The 24,487-nt window shown below is 40.4% G+C and overlaps 1 protein-coding gene across 1 annotated transcript; it reads right to left on the reverse strand.

Moving 5' to 3' along the window:
* Window positions 1–941: 941 nt before the first annotated feature.
* LOC141019168 (caspase recruitment domain-containing protein 10) lies at window positions 942–15,272 on the reverse strand. Its single transcript, XM_073494010.1, has 24 exons — window positions 15,138–15,272; window positions 11,853–12,095; window positions 10,652–10,789; window positions 9,081–9,267; window positions 8,646–8,784; window positions 7,291–7,500; window positions 7,000–7,119; window positions 6,770–6,895; window positions 6,294–6,473; window positions 6,087–6,191; window positions 5,621–5,657; window positions 5,451–5,488; window positions 5,268–5,350; window positions 5,141–5,187; window positions 4,770–4,890; window positions 3,553–3,730; window positions 3,128–3,251; window positions 2,748–2,988; window positions 2,474–2,540; window positions 2,245–2,347; window positions 1,953–2,111; window positions 1,708–1,820; window positions 1,356–1,471; window positions 942–1,220 (listed from the first exon to the last, which is right to left on the reverse strand). Exons 1-24 carry the CDS (start codon window positions 15,208–15,210, stop codon window positions 1,013–1,015), a joined length of 3,156 nt encoding a protein of 1,051 aa, XP_073350111.1. The 5' UTR covers window positions 15,211–15,272; the 3' UTR covers window positions 942–1,012.
* Between the last annotated feature and the right edge of the window lie 9,215 nt (window positions 15,273–24,487).

The raw sequence follows: 24,487 nt of genomic DNA on the forward strand, positions 1-24,487 counted from the left end.
GAATTAATAAAAACATTGTCTCTACTAGTTGAGCGGTTCTACAGTTTGGTTTGGTTTTCCATTATCGTGTCATATTATATTTGTGTTTCAGGTTATAAGTGTAGTTTCATTTAATGTAGCTACTGCACTGATGTCTGGATGTACATTGTTGTTATTTTTCAGTTAAAATAAAACTAAAAATAGAACAAGTCTGTTGTGTATTTGAGCACACAAGTGAAGTAAAAACAATTATTTTGCATTAGTTTATTTTTTTTAAACCAGTTACAAAACAAAATAAAAATGTGACAGCAAAAAAAAGATCATGGTTAACTACAGCTTCTGTTGTACAATGCAGTGTAAATAAAAATGCAGCACTTGACAACTTTCAGTCGTGTATGGCCCAAAATATCCTCAGTTTAAAATGTTTAGTAATGTCAGCCAGTCTTCATTGCAAACACAAAATGTGGATAAGCAGATTTGTGCCCTCCATTACATCCCTGCTAACAACATACAACAACCATCTACACGTCAACCTTTCTTCCCTCCTTGTGTCCTCACAGCTTAACCTTCCACTTACAACATTGGTAAATGACAAATGACCCAAATTCCTTAAAAATGGATGTCCTCGTGTTATCCCTTGACCATAAGTTTGAAAGTAGAGTTATATAATAAAAGTGCATTGAGGTCTCTGAATGGTAAAAAGTAACATGACACAATTCCTTTTGATAAAAACAGCTAAGTATTGGTAGGTATTTTCATATATACCTTTCCTTGTGTGGTTCAAATCTGTTTTAGTTAAAATTTTTCTGCCAGTCCAGCTTGGCTTTATAGATATGAATTATAAAGTACCCGTTTGCATGCTTGTACAATGGGCCAAATCTGGCCTTCTTTGAAAATCCAAGAAGGTCCAAAGTTGATCTTGGTCCACTATATTAGAATAAAATGATGATCAAATGTGGCTGTGTGTGGTGCCTGTGGGCAGATTCTTTATTCACAGACAGAGAATATCCACATTCTGCTGAACATCTCTCCTCTACTGAAGCCTGTCCAGTTCGACCCATGCAACTGCCCTCTGCTGGCTGTGGATGGCATTGCGTATGCCTGCCAACAGGTCCTCAGTGCAGCTCCAGGCGCTGGGCTCCAGGGTGTAGTAGAGGAGGGGAAGTGTCTCCAGCTGCAGCTCCTCGGCCTGGCACACCTCCTCCATTATGCTGTCTTCTCCACACCGTGGAAAAAACTTCCTATTATAAGTGTTAGAGGTTCATATGCACAAGTTAGAGGAAGAAAATTTAGACAAGACTTTTTGCATTTATGTAATATGACATTTTCTACACATGAAGTAAAATGCTCATTTATGAAAACGGATGTGCACATACCTGAGCGTCTTGTGCTTTTTGTTCTTAGGGCGGATATAGATGACGATAGGGTAAATCCCCTGTCTTAATAAGCCCTCAACACTGGGCAGGCCTAGCTCCAGCAGACAGTGCTTGTCCTGAGATAGAGACAAAGGGAAATTTATGTAATTTGTGCCAATGTACATTCATCATTATTACCATTAGTGTGCTTTATTTCCAAAAAACAGGTAATAGCGGTGGATGGTCACTGATTTCACGCCCCACCTTGAGATAATTACAATCACTGAGCAGAATGCCTTGCAGTTGGACAAACAATAAGATTATCTTTTTTGGGGAAAAAAACAACAAAAAAAATGCTTTTTTTTTTCATTACCTGGCTGATGACATCCTGTATTGATTGCAGCCGTATGCCCAGAGCCTGCTCTGGACTGCAGGAATCCAACAAAAACACTCTCTTGTCACGTCTCTCTGATGCCTGGATAGGCTCTGCAAACCACAGGAAACAGAAGAAGAAGGAGACTGTAGTGTATCATATGAGGACCGAATGAAGAAGCACATTTGTTTACTGGTGTTTTGGGGCATCATGTGTGTAATTAAGTGTGTTTGCTGTGCAAATACCTGGTGGGCAGGTGTTGAATTTCAGACCGGACTCTGCAGGTTGTAGCAGCCTCTCTATGAGTCCACGGGAGAGAAGAGAGGGAGAGAAGATGACCGGCCGCTTAGTCTTAACCTGCACTGGCTGCACCACACTGTATGGGATCAAGTGCTCCTCATGACCTGAGGGGACAGGCACACATGAAGGTATACAGTCTTTGTGTAAATGTGCACATACACTTTAAAAAAAAAAAAAGAACAGCTTTATCACTCAGATTTAATGTTGCATTCTGGGAACACCATTCCTGGATCTTACGTTTGCTGAGTGTGTAAAGGACTTGCTGTGTGGAACCGATGCCGCGGCAACCGGGGTCCACTGCCTTGACCAATCGTACACGTCCAGATGGTTTCTTCAAGAACTTCAGGAAGGTGGAGAAAAATAGGTTGTGTTAATCTTGGTTACCAGTTGTGGAATAGTTTGGTTTTGCACAGTGACTGAAATTGAGCCTGCTGTTCATTCCATTTCAACATGAGCAGTCAATCACCTTCTTCTTGAAGTCTTTTTGCTGCAGGGCCATTTTCCGTAACCTTACAAGTAACAACTGTTGAGCCCTGAGATGGAAAATGGTACAATTCAGTTTTATATGCACTCCTCATTGTGAAAAATTAAATGCTAAGGGCTTGATTTAACATACTACATACTATGATCAAAACCAGGCTGACATTGGTCTTTCAGAGCTACTGTAAGAAAATCCTCATTGGCCTGAATTAGAATATGGTCCAAAATAATATGGCAGTAAAATGTTCTAATTGTCTTACCTGTTGTAGTTGGGCATGGTTCCTGCCTGCAGGGACTTGGCTGTGTGTGGGTCCACCAGAGAACAGTGCCAGTCGTATTTGCCATTGTACCTTGTGTCTGTGACATGAATAATGTCGTCACAGGACACACCCAGAGACGGAGGGTCACCGTGAGGCTCCATGTTGAGATTGACACGCACATAGAAGGAGTCAGCACCCATAAAAGTAGGTGCTGAGAGCTGGGAGCACAGCTTGGAGTATGCTGAGGACAGGAAACAGAAGAGGGGACGGCTTAGTCTCTCAGTCCTTCTGAGGCATGAATGAACATATCTTTATGTGCGTCAAGGGAAGAGGTTTCAATAATACAGTATTTCTGTTTTGTATATATTTCTTTTCCTCACCCTCTGGGTTGCTCTGGTGTTTGAGTGTTGAGGGCTCAGTCCACCACTGCAGAGAAAAGTGGGCTACCTCAGCGGTGCACTGGCTCAGCAGCACACTGCCCCCACCAAACAAAACTCGCTCCAGCTGGAACACATGAAGAAAAAAACAACGTGTTATGTTCCAACCTTTTGTTCTTATGTTCATCTTTGTTTCCCTTTCTTACATTTTATTTCATTTATGCTTTTTGCAATCAATGATCTTGCTAAATTTCAAGGTACAAATTTAAAAAAGTTACACAATTCACACATTTGCAGGCAGAACTGCAATGCGCATTTGTCCAAAAGTCCATATATAAGCATTAGCTGAAGCACACATTCTCTTTATGAAGCATGTATTCACACATCACAAGCCTCACACATGATCTTTTCACCATACTGACACACACCTCCAGCAGCTGACTGCCCTCCTTCAGTCCACATTGTTCAGCTGGGGAATCAGCTCTCACATGGCTGACGAAGATCCCTGTTGCGTTTCCTCCGACTACCGTGATATCGTCAGCTAGACTGGCTTTTCGGTGCTTTGGTGAGGTGGGGGGGCTTGAAGAAGGGGAGCGGGGGGGTATCCTAAGAGATGGCAAGAATGGGCAGCAACAGATAAGGATGATGTGACATGGACATCAGGGAAAGATCTGGCAAAGAGTAGTACAACTCCAAGAGTCTGTTCACTTTCTATAACCAAAACTTGTTCTGTGCTCAATGAATTTCTTTTACCATACAGTCGCATCATGTATGTCATGTAAATATTTGCAATTGTAGTATTAAATCTATTAAAAAACTGTTGGACCCTATCATTAACATTTAATGAGATGTTATTATAAGACTACATCAGCTTGAAATAAATTTTTGGTTGGGTTTAAAGGCTTCCACAACATCTTAAGATCATACATTTTTGTCATATAAGGTCCATGGGCCAATGTTCACACCATAGCCTTGTCAAATTTGCATCATCATCATCATTATCATCCATGAAGGTGTGTAAGTGGCATTATTGGTTATTAAAGGTGACATATTATGCTTTATTTTAGGTTCAGAATTTTATTTTGGGTTATTACAAGAATAGGTTTACATGCTTTAGTGCTCAAAACACATTAGTTTTCACACACTGTCCATTGCTGCAGCATTGTATTCCCCCTCTGTCTGAAACCCTCTGCTTTAGCTGCTGTCTCTTTAAGTCCCCCCTCCTGAATCCCCTCTCTCCTCTGATTGATCAGCTCACACATATCTGACCCTGCACCGCTAAAAACAACAGAGCAGCCGTGTTAAATCAATTCTTATGTGCCAAACTAGCCTCTAAATTACTCAAATTGTGACCCTGTGACATAGTGAGACGTCATTAAGTCATGGAATTAAAAGTGAGACTATTGACGAGGCGTTTCAGGAGCAGTGTTTCTGTGGGAAAGAGGAACTTCTGCTGGTGCGGACTTTGACCTTTTTAGCTTTCAAGATCTTTTACATGCTCAAGAACCTGTTTATAACACTGAAGGAAAGGAACAAGATGACAAAGAATAATAGGTCACCTTAAACAAAAAGCCTTCACATATGTGAATGCTTACAATATTTTTAGTGGCTTTCATTGATAAGCCTCAAAACAGTGAGTTTGTACCTGGGAACATTGGGATTGGGTTGATTTGAAGAGACTGCAGGCAGATTGACCAGGTCAGGGGGGAAGAGATGAGAGTGTAGGGAGTTACAGGAATCCCACGAAGAAGGTTCACTCTGCTCACCTAAAAACACCAGAGAGCCTTAGAAAGAAAGCAAAACCTGAATGGGACTAAATGCCTTTTGTAGTTTGTTTTATTGTTCTTTAATGCCACATGAAATAATTAGAGAATCACAGATAACCATTTAGAAGTTAATTTACTTTATTTGCCCTGCATCATTGATAACTGGTCAAAGTCAATGAGGACTCAAAGGCCTCATTTTGTCGAGAAAGAAGACAGTTGTTCATGCAAAACACGACAAAATCAAATATACCTGTAATGTTATCATTCTCATCACTGCCCCAGGACTCCAAATCAAACCTTTTCAGAGCAGAAAAAAGGGATGTTAATCGAATTAAATAAAGGTGAGATAATTAGTTATGTGGGGCTGATAAACTCACTCTGTGTTGAATCTTCGGTTGATGGAGTTCATGCATGGAGGAAAGGGGAATGTGGAGAGCCGATTTATTTCCTTTTCATTGTCCTAGAACAGAGGTAAATAAAAACACACTCATTCTTTCACGCATTCTCTATTTTTCCTTCTGTTCCTATGCTTTGTTAATGAGCAGAGCTGTGATACTCACTGATGAAAGGAGATTCTCCTCTGAGTTACAATACAAATCTGTGAAGGAGCAGAAAGATTATTTGAATAAAAAAAGTATATCTATATTAAATAAATAAAGTACTTAAGTGCAAGTATTTTCTTGTTCAAAACTTGAGAATCATCTTCCAGGTGTCAGTGCATACAACATACTCTCAGAGTTTTCATTGGCTTGGCCTCTAGAGGACGCCTGTGGCACAGATAAGACGAGAAATGATTAGTATGACCTAACAGTTAGTGAGAGGTATTGTGCAGGTACAAACACGCTTAGAGTTGCATCAGAATCTACTACAATTTCTCATACTTCTAGACAATAATGGGATCAGATCTGGTCTTGTGACTAAAGATATTGACTGCAGTCCAAAAGTTGCATTCTTTGCATAGTGTTATTATAACAATAGAAGTAAACATGCTGTTGCAGCCTCCAGAACAGTTGTGTCCCGTGGAAATGATCCCTTACAGTAGATAAAGAAGAGGTTACACTACATAAACAGCAGCTACAAATCCTAAGATTGTAGCACCACAATCCTACAAATGAGGACCACTGATTATGATTCAAATCATGGATATGGCTATGGTGATTCCACTGTTACTGTGAATTGTAAATTCCAGCCCTGACCTTTCGCAGCAGCAGACGAGAGCTATTGGCTTGGGGTCTCAGGTCCAGCCCGAGGGAACAGCAGGGGTCGTAGCACTGGTCCTCGCTGCACAGGGACAGGTGGGACTGGGCAGACACAGGGAATAATACGTGTATAAAACTTTCTGTGGTTGCATTGAAAAGACAGTCCTGCACTCCAAACTCACTGTACTGTCCGTGCTAACTCACACAGTGCAGACAGGGGCTGCTCTGCTCCATCTGCTCCCGGCTCCTCTCCCTCTCTCTCTCCAGCTCCCTCTGCTGCTGCTCCAGGTTGGCCTGAAGCTCCGCAATGCGTTTACGCAGACGGTTCTTATCTAGCAGACAGTCAGTGTACTCCAACTGCAGGCTGTCTCGACTATGCAGAGCCTGGTAAAAAGATGAAAAGAAGAGAAAACAAGTTTGCATGATGTAGAAAGTGTTATAGGTCCCATATCATGCTCGTTTTCAGGTACTTATCTTTTGGGTCTCTACTATGAAATGTTTGCATGTTTTAATGTTCCAAAAACACTTTTTTTATTTTATTTTTCTCGTATTGTCCTTTGCTGCAGCACCTCTATTCGCCCTCTGTTCGAACATATAAGCTCCTGTCTCTTTAAGGTGGGCAGGGTAACAAATGTAAGCCATAATTCCAGGCTCGATCCAGACCCTCCACTCACACTGACCTGGTCTCTCTCCTTTTCCAGTTCCATGATCTGGTTGAAATAGGACACACTCCTCTTCTGCTCAGTCTCCCAGTCCAGCTGGAGAGTTCTCACCTTCAGCTGTAGCTGCTCGCACTGCGACTCCAACTACAAACATAGTTTACCATTACAACCTCTATTCAAAGGCAGAACAGAAATAAAACACTGTATATGACATCTAATCTTAAAAATCATTTTTGATAACTGTTCACCTTGTCCCTGTGCTCCTCAGTGCTCTGCAGCTCCCCCTGTAGTCTAGTAATGATGTCGCAGAGCTCCTGCCTCTGCTCTGCAGACTCCCTGCGGTCCTGCTGCAGGATGTCCATCAGAGCCTCGGGTAAACAACAGAGAGAACATTTTAAGGACATAAAAGACTGCACCTTTAGTGAGACATCACTAGAAAAAGGCCAACAAATCTTTGGCTTGAGGGTCAAACTATGACGAAAAAGCGCAAGTGATAAAGGTGCTTTCAGAGGATAAACATTGTAGATTTATAAACATACTATGATTCCAGTGGCAGGAACTGAGTCCCTCATCTGAGTTTCTTTCTTCTCAGCTTTCTCAACATCAGTACGATGCAGCGGCTTTTCTGGTAAAGCAGGTGGAGAACCATTCACTCCATTGGAAAGCAAACTGTTTCTTTTCACCGGCGTAATATTCCCTGGAGTATCAAGTTTCTCTGCCTCTGTTAGCCTGGACCTTAGCTCCTCTACCTGCATGGAGAACAAGCAAAGCAGCTATAAAGACATGGAAGGTGGGCTTTTACACTTTCCCACCAGGCATTGCTTATGCTGCTGAAAACATGTTTAAAATGCAATGACATGGCTAATGGGTCATTCATCTACTCATTAATGATAAAAATGTAATTTTGTAGAATAAAAGATATACATGCTTTTTGTACTGTATCTTACAGATAATGTGTCAGTGGAGGACTATAATGTAAGATATGAGGTACAAACACATATCTTCTTTCTAAACTTTTGTTCCAGGAAATAAGGAGTTGGGGGTAATTAAAGGATAAATGTTCATTATAAACAATTACAAGACCTACTACATTAGAATTAGAAGGCACATTGCACATAAGGTTACATGACCATAGTAGAAATAATGTATCTTGTTATTACCATTTTTAAGGAAAAAAAATCACCACAAATACCTCAAGGTATCTGCAGCCAAGTTGTTTGCACCTCAGCGGTATGGTTGACATGTTGTGACAGCACACAAACTAAATACAAGTGTGCTGATAACATCCACACAGTTGTTTGAACAGCTCACTTTAGCTCTTGTGTTGCATCTGCATGCCAGCTGAAGCTGTCTCACCTGCCATGAGCAGTTATGTTTACTTCTTTATCATTCTGTCAAACAAAACATTTTTTTTTTACCCTCAACCTTCCAAAATGTATGAAGATAGTTCTCCCTATCTCTACATGCGACATGACAAACAAACCCTTCCTCTGTGAGATAGAAATTTCATGGAGAACCTAAAACAACACCTTTAAGAGAGCATCAGGGGACAGGGGGATAAAGCTGGGGGAAATCCACTATTTCCAAAGCAAGTATACAGCTACTTTTAGAGTCAGGATCAGCTGAGGAATGTGGTGGTTGAAGGGACATGACTCATCCTCTCACTTCATTTTTAACATTGAGAGGCTCCCGATTGCTTCAGTTCCTCAGTAAAGACTGTTGTGTTACACATCAATATCTGCAAGTTTAATGAGTTTATAATGCTGGTTGTGGTACAAGATACATACATTCTCATTACACTTTCAAGGTTAATCATGTTTAAAATTAATATAAAATCATTATGGAATTTTCAGTGTACACTTTCTGGTTTTACTTATGTTACCAACCGACCTACCTGCGTCAGTAGCTCTCTCTCACGGTTGGAGGTCTTGCCTTGTTCCTCCAGGGCCCTGGAGTACTTCACAGCCTGCTCCAGGTGCCTGTCCTTTAGTTTGCCCAGCTCTCGACTGGCCGACTCCCAGTCCTGACGCAGCCTTAAGATCATAATCATAAATGTTCTCAATGAATAAGTTTTGTAAAAATATAAGATTGTAAAACAGACTAGAAGACTTGTTAATACTTTGTTAGAAGATTTTACAACTGGATGTTGAAGATCAACTTTCCCCCTAATGAAGCTGATGACAAAAGAAAAAGTTTCTTCCATAACTCCATTGCTTACCCATAAGTTTAGTGAATATCATTCTCTGAGACATTCTTTCTTTTCACAGCTCAACAACAGAAAAGAAAACTTAGAGGAACAATCCAAGCTCACTGCAATAGGTAGACAAACCTCTCCAGCTGCAGCCTGTCATGACGTAACTCCTGAGCTTTACGTTCAGCGCGGCTGCGTTCCTCCTCCGCCATCCGGCAGCGCTGAGACATACGTCGTTCACACATACGGCTGTTTCGAAGCTGCTCCCTCAGTTTACGCACCTCCAGAAGCAGAAACTGGGTCAAACCTTCCGGACCCTCTTCATCTGGGGAGTAAAGACAGGTCATAGCGACTAGTGGTTAATGTAAGGAGGGGGTAAATTCAAAGAGTCAGAGAGGCTTGTTTTAATGTTCAAGGTTCAAGTTTCAGTTATTTGTCATTCTGCACCAAATTTGCACAAGGAAATACAAGTTGTAGTCCCTTTATGTGACACAGAAAAAATGTTTTTAATGGTCGAGTGCTGATGATGAATTGAGGAGTCTCACAGCTTGAAGAAAGAAGCTGCTCTGTAGTCTGGTGGTACGGCAGCAGATACTTGTGTATCGCTTGTCAGACAGCCGTGCACAAACCATGCCAACTTGTAATGTTTCCAGTCAGGATGCTTTCTAGCACTTCTTTGTAAAAGTTGGCAAGAACTTTGTGCAAGTGGCAAGCATGCACTTAAATATCTGGGTACCCTGGAACATTGTGTGTCTACTTTGTCAAAGCAGAGGTGCTGTAAGGGTTAAAATTACTAGAAAAATAATAGTTTTTTCTCGAGTTCCAACACTGACTCTACATCTCTTGATCTTCTTTTTAGAGACCATTAGCGCCAAATGTTCAAAAGCCTTCCATTTTAATATAATAAAAGGCTGTAGATACTCTTGAGCATCATAATAACAAAGAATTGTGTGCTCAGCTCTGCAGAGAGTACTTAACTACTAGATTACATTGCACACTTGACGTTCTGGCTCTAAAAGTCAGTTGTTAACAGCTTTTTAAGTGCCTTTATCTCAGGTCTGCTTGCGGGCCATGAAACATTCAAATACAAACCACAGTGAGTTCTTTTCACAGATTGAATGTCTTAGCTCTTAGTGTGTTTGCAGTGTGTCAGTAAAGAAGCCTTTACACAGCCTCCTATGTAGATGTCCAGTGAACACAAGCGGTGCAAAGTAATTTTTTTTAAAAGTCAGATTTAGGTCTCAAGACTACAATCTGCAGTACTAAACTTTGCATCTTAGTGATCCACTTCAATGTAGTGTCTAAAAAATGAAACCACTAACACAGTAAGACACACTCAACAGTCTTGACAGAGACCGTTTGCAAACATGTCAGATACAGATGTCTTTTTATTCAAGGGGTATGCATGAAAATATTCATACCACAGACAGATGTTTCTCTTTTCTCTCAATCCTCCTCTCTTCACTTACAGTATTTGATTACAAAAAGAAATAATTCGAAAGAGGAAAAAGGTTATTTCTTCAAAAGTACAACTTCCTTGAAGTGGGCCAACAGTTTGAACAAGGGCTATTAGTAGGCCTTATTCACAACAGAAATATAAGTACGAGCCTAAAGTCAATCGTAGGATCTTAAAGGTCTAACTCAACTCTGTGACATGTGGTGAGTCCACACCTCTGCTATCCTTAGCATGCAGAGAAATCCTTGATTACCTAGTATGAGGGAGCATCGCTGTGTGGGCTGTTTTCCAGTCAGCTGTGTGTACTGCTCTGGGTGGTAAAACTCCAGTGATTCCATGAAAGCCTGAAGACCTCGCTGGCCCTGACCATGCAGAATGTCCAGCAAACGTCCTGGTCAACAAAAGGGAACAAAAACAAAGTCTACAAAACTGTAACAATGCCAAATGAATCATTATCGCAGTAGCACTGTCTTCAACAGTGGCAATAGCTATAGCCACACTAGAAATGCAGCCAGTGTTGGGAAAAAAAGCAATAAACTGACGCAAGCTCATGTCAGCATTTTGGAACTGCAAACTATCACAGCTGAAACAGTCTAACCATAAAAATGCTACCTCTTTGTTGTCAGTGTCATTTACCCCTGTAGTTACATAGGTATTTCAAACATGACTATGATGAATGGCTGGCTCTAGGATGAGCTTACTCACTGGCAAAGAAACAACAGTGATATCAGGTGCTTGTCTTCATCCCGTCTTTACTTGCGACATCTCCCCTTCATCTTTATCTTCTTTCACTCCTCATTCCCGTCTGTCTGCCTAACACTCCCCTTTACTTGGCGTTGTCTTTCATCTTACTCTCTCCTTAGTTCCTGCCTGTTTCTCACACTGCAACATTTATCTTCACCCACCTGTTCCTCTTTGACCTGCTGCACAGTCATTCACACATAATGTTTCCTTTTAGGAGGATTTTATAAAAGAATGCACAGCATGTACTGGACTTTCCATATGTCATCCAGGTCATCCGTACATTACTGCAACCCAATTTCAAAACAACTTGTACAATTGTAGATTGGTTTCTTATATTCCAAGCAGCCATCTGTAGCAGTTTACCTTAGAAAAGAGTAAAGACCATATTGCATCTTGTCGCCCTGTTCTTTTCCCCACGATATTTGGCACCGTTAAAAGTATGCAGAATTTGCTATTAGCAGTTCCTCAAGACAGCCGTCACTGGATTACGTTGATACTTAGGACACTTAAAAACATGATAATTTTCAGTCAAGTTCTGAAGTTCATAGAAATGTCATTTTTAAAAGTAATTTCTAAGCAGATTTATGGACGTTTTTTCACAATCGACCTTGAAGATAATGCTAACATCAACTGTGATGGGATGTAGTTTGATGGCTGGTGTTACTATTTTGATCTGCTGAAGTTTGCAAATGAAATGTTCTGCCTCTCACCGGCCTTGCTGATGCGCAGTGGGTACTGTGTGGAGTTGAGCACCTCGTCTTCATCCTGTTCATCGATGACCTTGCACTGGCGCAGATACGGGGTGAGTTTGGCCGGGTTAAGGATGCGTGTGAGCTTGTGCCGTACCCCCTCCACGCGATCCCAAAGCTCCTCATAGCGCTCCTCTGACCACGGGGGAGAAGATCGCACCTCCTCCTGAGCTTGGTCCCCCTCCTCTGCCCAATCTGTGACACCTGCAAGAGGTCAAAAGTTTACACACAAACTCAAGTTTGAGTATTGTATAAAAGAATTGTGCATTGACAGAGACAAGAAGACAGACTTTTTTAAAATCTTACAATATTGATTCCATGAATGTTTTGATATTTTGCTAGTTTCTCGTTCACCATCACACTTCAAGCCTGAAGGCCAGATTACAGACATACCTTATGTCCAGTCCTAGACAAAATAGTTTTTCCCATGGAGAATTCCATTGGAGTTTGTTATTGTCTGACAACGCTTATCTGTGTCTCTGCAACTCCTAAGCATCTAAAATGGGTCATTACATTATGTCACCAGTATGGTTTCTAAACAATCACAGTCTGATAAGGAGAAGATGAGACATCTGAAGCAAACAGACAGTATGAAGCACCTCAATATAATATTTTAAAATTACTCTTCATGACACTTCAGCCTTGAATGAAACATATAATGCTCATTTTTCAGGTTCATAAACTTTATTTCAGGTTACTACTAGTTAACCCTAGGTTTGCATGCTTTAGTGCTCAAATACACATCGGTTTTCTCATACTGTCCAGTGTGGCAGCACTGTATTCCCCCTCTGTCTGAAACACTCTGTCTCTTTAAGTCCCCCCATCCCCCCTCCCAAATACACAGTCTCCTCTGATTGGTGAGCTCACCCATGCCTGACCCAGCACCACTAACAGAGCAGCTGTGCCAAATCAATTCTCCCATGCCAAAGTAGCCGCTAGGCATAATTTATGCATATGTGTGACGTACTGTGATGTCATAAAGTCACAGAATTAAAGGACTACCGAAGAGGTGTTTCAGCACCACTGTATTCTGTGGGAGAGAGGAGCTTCTGTTGGTGAGAACTTTGACCTTTTTAACTTTCAAGATCTTTTACATGCAGAACATACATAAAATACTGAAGAAAAGGAAAACACAATAGGTCTCCTTTAATTAAAATCCTCTCTGTCCAGCACTGAAAGGCTATATAATTGAAGTCATTCTTAAAGATTCATAAAGGATTGCTGGGTTATCTGCCACTCAGATAAGGAACGAGAGATGAGGGGACTGGAAATCATCCAATGATAAGTCTGATGGATGAACATATAGCTTGAAGTCATTTGTCTCATAGACAGCAGATATGGTGATAAATCTCACGTAAGAGGACACCTTGATTAGGTGAAAGCCAATAAATGTTTGCATGAATGAACAAGAACTTATATTTCATACACTGTGTTAATTTAACAGCAGCAGCGGTTTTATACACTGTTTAATTCCTGTAGAGCAATGGGTCTGCTGTTATGAGGGTCATAAACTATGGTGGGGAGGACACTTTGTGGGTCGGTGTCTCAGAGTGAAGGAATGAAAATACTGGCGTGACTCATATTGCACACCTAAAAACACACCAGGGGACTGCAGACAAAAGCTTTCTCAGTCCCATTCACTTCACACTGTGGAGGAGACAATGAGAGAAAGTGAGTAAAGCTGCAAGAATTTGTTAAAAACCCAACTACTTGCATAATTTAACCGTAATTTATTTGAATTATCTACATTTGATAGAAATACTAACAAAATGGATGATTGTAAAGCTTTAACCAGTTGTCCAAATCCAGTGAGAAATTGCTTAAACAAGGTGCACTATAAAAACACAAGCCCCCTAAAGCTGTGTTGGTCTACAGGCAAAATCCCATGTCTCATCTCTGTTGGTTCAACCAATGTAGTGAGTCCGTAAGAATCACAGAGAGGTCCAGACCGCCAGTTTCAGTCTCATCTTTCATTTGTCATCTTTGATATACAATGCAATATGCGCTGCTGATCAAATGAACAAATGTAATTACTCTCATTCTAAGCTAACTTGTGTTAAACTTTACACACTTTTAATCCTTTAAAATGAACCTCCTAGAAACAACCTACATATTAAGCAATCACGAAAATTAAGTTATCAACATAAACCCTTGATGTCTCACTCATTCCATCCAAGTTATTTACTCATAATGAGAGTGAAGTGTCTGCTGCTCTGTGCAGCTGATCTGACCTATTTTAGCTAACGGGCAGGTTGAGGCAGGTCTGCATGCTCTGGAATCTCTGTCATTACCCATAAACAGTCTATTGAGACACAGTTCTCGTGTGATTACCACTTGACTCCTCCTCCTTACACTCAAGTTAGTGGAAAACACTCACGCCAAATTGGAATACTACCCTGTATCTACTGTCACCTTTTCTTAGAAAGTGATCAATAGCACCCAGTTAAAACTAAGGTTCGGTGAAGACTGTGAAAAATAGTTGCAAAAGGAAGATCTGCTTTCCACTCAGGGAAAACCATTAAAAACAAACACTAATGAAACAAAACTATATGTGTTATCTATTGATAAGATAATATATTCCAACAAGAAGATTGTTTTAGGAGATACAGGTATACAACCATTTCTTTCTTTCTTTCTTTCTTTAAATATATATATAAAAGGCAATGTTTACATTTTATGTGAAAGTCTGAAAGGTTTCTGTCAAGTTATAATAAATATGAGATGTAAATTTGTATTTGACTGAACTGAAAATATACTGTAAGTTGTTGCCAGGAATACAGATTCTTGTGTTGACTGTTTTGAAAAAAGCTTGTTGTCAAAGTTGTCAAACCAACTCAGAACTGATGAAAAAAAAATCTGAAGGCAACTTGAATCATTAGTTCAGGTCCAACGAAACTTAATTCAGCCACACATAATATCATAATTTAAAGACTGTCACTACATAGAAAAAATATATAAATCCAGTGGACACATGCTCCACAGTGGACATAGCATTACAGATCTACGTACACATGTCTGAGAATTAGATATAATGTGGTAGATTATTGTTTTAAATTAATTAAAAGCGAAGTTTTACACTTTTCCTCAGACAAAGCAGTCTATTTCATGTATTCCACACAAACCGGATCTGAGAACCTTATCACTGATTTAAAAAAAAAAAAAAAAAAGCGCACAGCCATATGTTGACTGACTGTGATAAGTCTGTTAATCATTTCATTTCTGTTGAAATCTTAAATGCTGGCTTACCGCTCATGTCTTGAATCTGTTTTGAAGATGAGCCCAAGTAAAGCGTAGGGTAATCAAGTCCTCTACATCCCATTGAGCTCCACAGTCAGGAGTGAAACTGAGTGAGCAGTGAGTGTGTGGGCGCCACCTGACTGGAGAGCCTCGGAGCGCACAGGTCCTCCCTGGCGCACTCACAGATCCTCCACCCTCGGTCAACCACAACTAGCCAATCGGGACCCGGGGAGAAAAGAAAAAGTCCCACTTATCAACAATCACAGCGGATTTCCTCGAACAGCACTATCAACTGGGCAGGAACATTTTTACAGAAAGAGACCCAGTGATAGTATCTGTATGGTTCAGCCTTTAAGCACTAGATGGCGCTTTCAACCAATGATTGTCCACACATAAATATAAAGCCTGTACGCACAACATTATGGCAAAATACTGTTGCAAAATATTCTCAGAGGTAAAAAATAAAAAAATAAAAAAATAAACAAATTATCCTCGTTCAGCTCTCACAGGACTGCTTCCTTAAATTAGGTGTTTGGTCATGAGGGCTTGTCACAGATATATGACAAAGACAATGTGAGTCATCAACACTGAGTCACTTTCCAGGTGCTTCACTGCAATAAAGGGCAAACTATAACTTACTACCTTTACTATGCTGTAGGACTTTGTGCCCTGGAGGAGAGCAGGTTAGTCACCAGCATTGTCAAGGGAAACCTGACAGCAGGATGACACACAGTTTCATCCTCAGTTAATTTTCTTTTAATCTGTTTATAGCGTTTGGTTGAACGGACCAACGGAATGACTGTAATTAACTGACTGCTGAATAAATGGGACAGGTGACTCATATTATTTGATCAAGAGTGCCACCAGTTCCTTGTCAGTACTAACAATGGATTTGGCTTGGAAAAAAGGGCCAGGAAGTGATGTAAAGTTCAAAACAAGTAGAGGCAAGTGCATCTTTCCATTAAAAGAATTATACGAATTAGTGGGACGACTATGGGCACAGTCAGAATCATTTAACATAATGTGAAAGTGGCGCATTAAATGAGAAGAAAGGTGACTTTGTGTTTACATTCAAACTACATTGTAGAGGTATATAAGGTAACCAAAGTCCTTGGTTTAAAGAAATATATTTATACATGAATACCACTTCCCAGGCAGCTGGCTAACTCATGAGTGTGGGGGACACGACTGGGTCGAACGTGTCCTTCAGATACAGTATGAAGGCAGAAAGGATACATGGGGTGCCTGGCAGAGGAATGTGTCTTTTTCTTGGCATGTGGACAGGAAATGTCAGGCTGCCCTCAGTCTCTGGGCCTCCCCTGAATAAACAGGCCTCCTGTTTGGGGTCTCAGTACTGTTGCTTGGAGATAGTGCCAGTTAATGTAGACAGAGGATGAAAAGGAGATATTATATAATGGACTCATATCTACCCATACAATACAGGAAGTGTAGTTAGGCAGTGATGGAATGTAATTAATTATCTACTCAAGTGCAAATTTGAGGTACTTGTACCTGAGTATTCCCATTTTCTGCTACTTTATAGTGCCATAGAGCCAAAGTAGCACTTTTTTAAAAATGAATTTATTTTTTATCTGAAATTAAAATAAAAAAGAACTGATTTCAATAATCAGAAGAATGATGTATATCATATGTTTAGCACAATATCTTTACTTTCACTCAAGTTTTCATTTGGGGTTCTTTTTTAAAACACTGTAATAAGTTAAAGTTATGTAACTTTTTTACCTTATAATAACAGCTTCAAAATCATGTTGATGGTTCAGTGTCTTGTACTAAGTTGAATGGTGTCTCTGTCTCAGCCACTCCGCCCCCCCATCACTTGTTTCTGCAATATGTAACTTCAGTGAGAGGGTAGGATCACAGTGTTACATACATGTTTACTTCAAAATATAAGTTTTCAACCTGGGACTGGTAATACTGATAGTGATGTTGCACTTAAAAACTGTGGGGGTAGCCAAATCGCGCAAAATGCCAATTTCTACATAGTGTTGCTTTAAGGATGAATGACTCGGTAGGTGCTTGTCCATCATTACATACAGATTTTGTATCAGGTTTTCTTTTTATAGACTCACAAGAGATCTGTAGTTATACACACCACGCCAAAAAAAATAGTTGAGCTGTGTTGATTGTTATATTTTTTCTATTACAGTTCTGTTTATCTGGTTATTCATGTAAATGTGAGAATTTACAAGAATTGACAGGAAATAGAGTAGGTCATATATTTTTGGCACCATCTTTGGGTATGACTCATGCTCATACCTCCTCTTTCTACAGTATATCTGCATTTCTTCCCTTTGTTCATCTTCTTTTCCTCTTTGCCTGCCTTGCTGTTTGTCATTTACTCTGCCTCCTTTCTCCGACAGACCAATCCATCCTCTAAAAGTCCATCTAGGCTGTGGTCAGGAAGGGAGGGAGGGAGGGCTTCAGTGGATGAGCATTCCTGTTGTCTCTGAGGTGACAGCAGGACAGAGGAGCCATTGACAGCAGCACTGGACCCCACAGTTTGCTCATGCTGGAATGTGTGATATCGTGACAGTTCAGTCACACAGAAATAGACCGTGCAGAATTCCTTTAGTGCACCGTACACTTTAGGTTTTAAGCTCTAAGGGTGATTAACTTTTACCCAGACCACAAGTGATGAGCAGGTGTTGCTTTCTTTTTGAAGAGACAAGAAAAGGAAGTTGTCTGAGACAGAAACCAGTTGACCACCAAACCATTTGCTATTTTGTTTGACCTACAGCATCAAGACAACAGGAACTAAAAAGGCGTATTTTTTGGGAGGGATGAAGGCAACAGGTCCCCCGCAATATTTAGACCACACTCAAACATGAAACTAGGGTTAGGGTTAGGGACTGTGTTATGAGCCGCTTGCCTGAGAGCCTCACTGCATTATATGCTGTGAAGTTATTTTGAATTGTCACCTGGTGCCTGTATTTTGTGATTTCCTTTACATAAATTAAGACATTTTCATGATGTAGAAATTGGTGCATAAAAATGAACAAAATGCATGAAATGAAGTATTTGATGCTCAAAATTTCCCATGGGAGGACCCTGCTTCATATGTGCCCCCATCCCAAAAATCAGAAAAATTTATCAAAATACATCTTAATTTATAACTATCTATTAACAATGCTTAAACAGCGCCAGTGTCTGTGGGTTTCATTTCTATATTTGTTCCACTCTGATCCTGCCCGGCACACAACAGGCCCAGCTCTTCACCCAGCAGCTGACCCCCCATGGCTCCATCTATGACTCAAGCCTGGCGGCTGCACAGAATCGCCCCTTTGTGTCCGTGAAGAATGTGTCTTTTCTGACTTTTTTTTGGAAAACAGAGGCAGGAGAGGGATGGGGGCATGAGTAATTGAGACAGATTTAAATCTTGACATGTGATTTATGATTCCTTTGTAGGCAGGATACTGTGACAGTAGCTTTCACTATTGATCAGACTGGTGGTACTCAAGATTCTTTGATGTCTTGTGACAAAATCAAGATTATAAGTGAGAGATAAAACATATGTGTTTCCACTCTGAACTTGTAAAGATGAAGATATATCTAAAGGTGCTGTGCTGATAAATTTGCCTTGACCAAGAAAGCCATTTGTGGTATACGCAGTTAATATGCCCTCTAATTCTCAGCTCTGCAACTATATGGCAGCACCAGTGTGGCTTAATGAGATCTTGTAAACATCCCAGAGTAATACCATGCAATTTCCTGTTTAACATGGAATCAACATCAATAACACCAGAGGGTCGGAGTGAAGGAAGGAATTCTTATTGAAGCAAACAAAAAGCTTGGACAAACAATGAGTGGGACATAAAATATTAGAAAATTTAAACCAGAAGGCACTTTTAGGGAGTATTTGTTTATCACTGAATAATCTTGAACGACTTGTTGATTTAATTTCCATGACCTGCTGTATGAATGAAGAGGTTTTTTTTGTTTTTCTTTGGTGACAAAGAAAGCTCATATGGAGACAGTGTGGCTGATCCCTCTTGATACAAATCAGACCTCACAGAACCTCATCTGTACAAACTTGGAGTGGCTGGAAAAAGTCATAATTCAAGCAGGACACAATCAAGGAGTAACTGAACATGAGTTTACATGCTTAAGTTTTTTAATCATTATAATGTATATTATGTCTTGATCCAGGTTTCTCTCCCTCTTAAATTGAAAGAAGAGGTGAAATGTCCAAAGTCTACTGCACTGAATACACTGCAAAAGTTAGATCTTACCAAGTACGTTTGTCACATTCCTTGTCAAAATATATCGTCACACTTAAAATAAAACACAACATTCACACATTTGAGAAGCACTTCAATGTATTCATGTGTTTTAACCTATTTTTGAAGTGACATTTAATGAAAAGTAATACATTTTTTTTTCCAGTTTCAACCAGATAAAGCAAAGAGAAAAGTTAAAATATGAACTACAAATGCATACTGTAGGACTACAAAAAGCCATTTTAATCCAGGTGCAACAGCTTCTCTCTCAGCTCCTGTACCCCTGTTTCCTATACTGTGACGAAAAACTATGATGTACAAACGGTCTGTTCATTGACTCACCTTACTGCTTAGAGCATCTTTTTCAACACGCTTACAGACAAATGTGCACACACACACACACATACACACGCACGACTCCGTGGTGCCAGTTGAAACTGACGCCCTGGCCTGCTCCCCTTCCTGTCACTCTCCTTCCAGAGCGAGTGAGGTTTGAGTTGACATTTGAATTACAGGGTGTTACATAGCTGTCTAAATCTGAGCTGCACCACACATTTGAACTACAGACATAGACAGCTTTACCAACCACTGCACATCAATTTACAGATACACAAACAGTTTTAAAAATGCAACCATCGCTAACCACATGCTAAAAGTTGCCTTGGAACAGGAACTATATAGTAATGGAGCAGTCACGATAAGCACAACACTTTAGCATCAACAGTCCACGTGTTTGTCTGAGAATTCATGTGTGTATACTTAAGCGTACATGGACTGTATTGTGAGTGGATGTGATGTTCCTGTTTTCTTTTTTTTGTTTGCTCTGTCGTATGAGGTCTAAACATCTGTTTCTATTTGTTGCGTGCTTCACCTTCTGCTGAATCACATTTCTCTGGCTTTAGGGATTCCCTTTTTAACTGACACCAACAAAACAAACATCAGGGAAAAAAACATTCCTCCTGGGAATGATAAAGTAAGAGGGTGGCAGTGTGGTTAGACGCTTAAACTCTATTTCAAGCTTAACACAACAATGTTTGTCTGTAATCTTACAAACAGAATATTTTCGGGATCATCCAACAGACAATGATGAGAACAAAAGCATGCCATGTTACAGGAATTTGGAGATTATTATTCATTAAGATTACAGGAAGTGCAATAAACCCCTGACAATATTTGGTCTCTTCCATGTCCAGCTCTATCAGCATATGTGTGTACGCTCTAACCCTAAATGCAGTATGTCTGGAAATACAATGGCTGGTTTCAATGCTCAGCAGCTTTCCCAGACATCATCATCTGTCTCCCCACCAGGCAGACATACAGGGACAAGGGCTGAGTCCCAGTGACTCAGTCAAAACTACAGAATTGTCCTAGCTGTTCACTGTAGTCTGCTTCTGAGGAAGTAAAATCTACTTTTTCAGATTGTGAGCGAAATGTATCAGTTATTATATTTCTAAAGGCAGACGCTATCACCACTACTATGAGATTCAGAAATCCTTTCTTGTGAGTCGTCTTATGACCCCTGAACTCTGACATGCAATCTTTTCGGGCTGTTGGCACAAGGATGAAAAGCCTCTGCTCGAGGATGAGTATTGAGAGTAACGCAATAAAATTGAAAAAAGCCTGTATATACATCATCAGAAAAAGTAAAAAGTTAGACTGTGGACTCAAAGGTTTCCAGATTAGCTCCCATGTGATCTAAGCTTTCTGGATAACTCTGGAACTGCATCTAAAATCCTCACCTGTACAACAGACAATCAGTAGTTGAATATAAAGTAAGGGTAAAATTACATTTTGTACACTTATGAATCATCATCACTTAGTGTCATCACTGGAAGGTATACTGTCTACCAACTATAACTTTTGCTTCTACGTAATGTTATGCTCTACAATGTGAGATTGTTACCAACACAGGACTTTCACCCTGGAGCCCAGGTTTGTGTCCTGTTTAAAACCACAAGTCAAAAGTAACATCTTAAAGTAAGTAACATCAGAAAAATGTCCATATAAGTTGACTGTGCAAATGACCCATATTTGTGTTTCTTGTTAGGTGGCAACCTGTATTGAACATAATATATATTACCACAGTAAAAGAGGAATTCAGGAGAAGTAGTATCAAGAGTGAAAAAGTCTACATAGGAGGGAGGATGAGGTGGATGGACAATTAAAACATTCAAGCCAACACTTTCAACCAGGAGAGTGCTGTTCATGTCCTGTATGAAAACAAAAATCAATGGTGGATGATTTTAACTTACTAACGTAAAACACCAAAACCAAGTAGTTTTAGTGCCCACACCAAACTGAGTAGTTTTCTTGCTCAAAACCAACCAAACTGTGAGCATATGATGAAGGTCCGGTAGACCTGTAGCAGTAAAGTGCAACCGTCATGTTGTTTTAGGAGTCCGTGGCGATCAACCTATTCAGTCGTTAAGGTATGAGGATGTGTTGAATGGTGGATATTCAGACTCTTGGTGATTTTTCCATATCAAGTTTAATAAAAATGACATGATTTTCAATTCACAGTTAGCTTTATGTTCTATAACAAGTATGTCGAACCTGTCCACATGTGAAACCACCCAATAAATCCATTATCATGCACGTGTATATTTAGTTTAGTAATTAGAACATACCCAACATCAACAGCTGCTGAGTGGATTATGCTGCAGGGATGTTTTTAGGTGTTTCTGTGGAGGTTTTGTTCCTTTAAGACTGAATAACTACTGTGCAGGGCTGTTGCGATCCCATGGTCTCTTCCGGACCTTTTTTAAAAAACATCTGACTCCTAAAATTAGACCATGTTTCTAAAAACAAAGGTGAGCAGACACTGTTCAGTGACTGTCAGCACTAAGTGTTTCAGTATGTGTCTGTGTGTTCATGTCTGTTTTTTATTGTAGCCTCGAAAGCACAGAGGACTGACATTACAATGCTGTATTGTCTGTGGGCCAACACTCAGCTTCCTGGAGGGTCAGAATCCAAGGAAACAGGAGCGCAATCCAAACAAAGACACAGGGGTCCACTTCTTTCATATATTCCTTAACTGAACCCTCCCTATATCAACCTCGTCACACCACTGGACCCCAAACCCCCTTCAACTGAGTCCAGTTCAACAGTCCCACTTCCTGAACAATGTTCTTTCTCCAAATGCACATCTGGGTTTTATGAGAACAGGAGTCGAGGCTGGATCTGTCCTCTGGAGCAGGAACCAGATTCACAAAACCCAAAAAAGTACACCCAGACTGATGGACACCCACCATGAAGAGCGATGCTCTGGGTGAATTGGAATCTCCTTTGCACTAATTCACACATGACCTGTTTGAATGTGTTTTTACTGGATGAACCTATTTGGTCTGAGCGACAGCAGTGAGCTAAATGGCTTCCAGCGTCTGAAAAAACTTCTTGGCTGCCTCCCTGATTTGTGAGAAAGCCATTTCCTGTGAAGAAAAACTTTTTCTGTGTCAGAGACTTCCCATCCTGTTTGACTAGCACTCCTTCCTCTCTGTACCTCCTTCTCTTTCTTCCTTTCATGCCCAGGAACTTCATGTTTTAGACTGTTTGTCCTCTATGTTGGACCATCTGTAACCTAAATGTAGAATAGTAATTAAAAACCAGTCCCACACAAATCTTGACATTTTCAGTATCAACATAATTTTAAATCACTCCCCCTGTCTGCTGGTTTTTCTTTCCCTCTCCCTCACATTCACTGCTCATCAGAGAGCGTCTGACATGTTACAGCTGTTGTCAGCAGGAGCTGCTCGCCCTCCACGGCGAAGATGATCCCCCTGTTTCTCTATGTCTGTTCTCAAGGCCAACCCCACCTCGCTTCTCATCTCCCTCTCTTCACTCACCTCCCCTTTTCCATTGCTCACAGTTTTCTCCTCAGCCTCCTCTCCTGTGTTCACCCTGCTTCTTTCTCTTTCATCTCATCCCTCAGTCGATTCTGCCTCTCTCGTGTGTCCACATTTTCCCACGCATCATGGGATATCCATTTCTAGGTAGTAAATTGATTAATGTTTGTCGAAACAAGTAATCCGTTTACTTAGACATTTGAGCCTCAGTCCATCCAGAAGAAATCTCTTGACTATTTTTAAAAAAATTCTCATGACACATTGATTTTTGTTTTTTTCAGTGAGGAAATTGTATTATATATTATTTTATATTATATCGAGTGTGTGTTTCTTCAGTATCTTGGTCTGATGTCTGATAAATGTGCTATATACTGTTTGTGTGGTGACGCACACACCACACACACTCACCATCCTTTGCATCTGAGCTTGTGTTTTAGATCAGGAAACACCAACCACACACACTGATGCAGAACGAGACAATGGCACCATGATGCCATACTGCTTCAGCATTCAAATATCTGTTCAGTTAACCAGACAATCCTGATCATTTGTAAATCTGTGAAAGGCAGAAGATGGACTTATTGATGGCCTGCTGTGAGCTTTCTGCAAAAAGTGCAGAGTCAGTTTTATTACTCTGAAACTGCCTCTGAAAATCAGATCAAATGATTAAAAGTGCCATTTGAAAAATTGTAAATGTGCACATATGCATGCACACTCTCACTGACTGAAAGTTGGTGATGAGTGTATTTTTGTCAAGAGTGAGGTGAAGAGGGGTCACAGAGAGAAGAAAGGTTGATGACACCCCTGGGAACACTTAAGAGCTCGTGTTTACAGAGATGAGTAAAGGTCAAGGATGATATCCGTATGTGTGTGTGTGCGCGTGGGTGCTTCATTGTGTTTGCTGCATATTTCAGCTCAATATTTTCTTTTAATATCCAAGTCATTGCAGCCTACGCTCAAATTAAAGTTGGTTCACATGTAGAACATTTGTCTAAGGCGATGGGACAGAGAGGATCCGAGGTTAAGACCTGATGAGTTCAGGCATTATGAGGCTCACACACACACACAACACACACACACACACACACACACACACACACACACACACACACACACACACACACACACACACACACACACACACACACACACACAGTGTGGGAAGAGTCACAGTGGTTTACTTTTGCAGCCTTTGGTCGTGTCTGTCTTTATCACACCGGCTCCTTTGAGGACCTCAAACTAACATGTTATTGTTGTTCTATTCTTTCCATTTTTTGTG

The sequence above is a fragment of the Pagrus major genome, chromosome 23, assembly GCF_040436345.1.
Source record: "Pagrus major chromosome 23, Pma_NU_1.0".
Classification (NCBI taxonomy): Eukaryota; Metazoa; Chordata; class Actinopteri; order Spariformes; family Sparidae; genus Pagrus; species Pagrus major.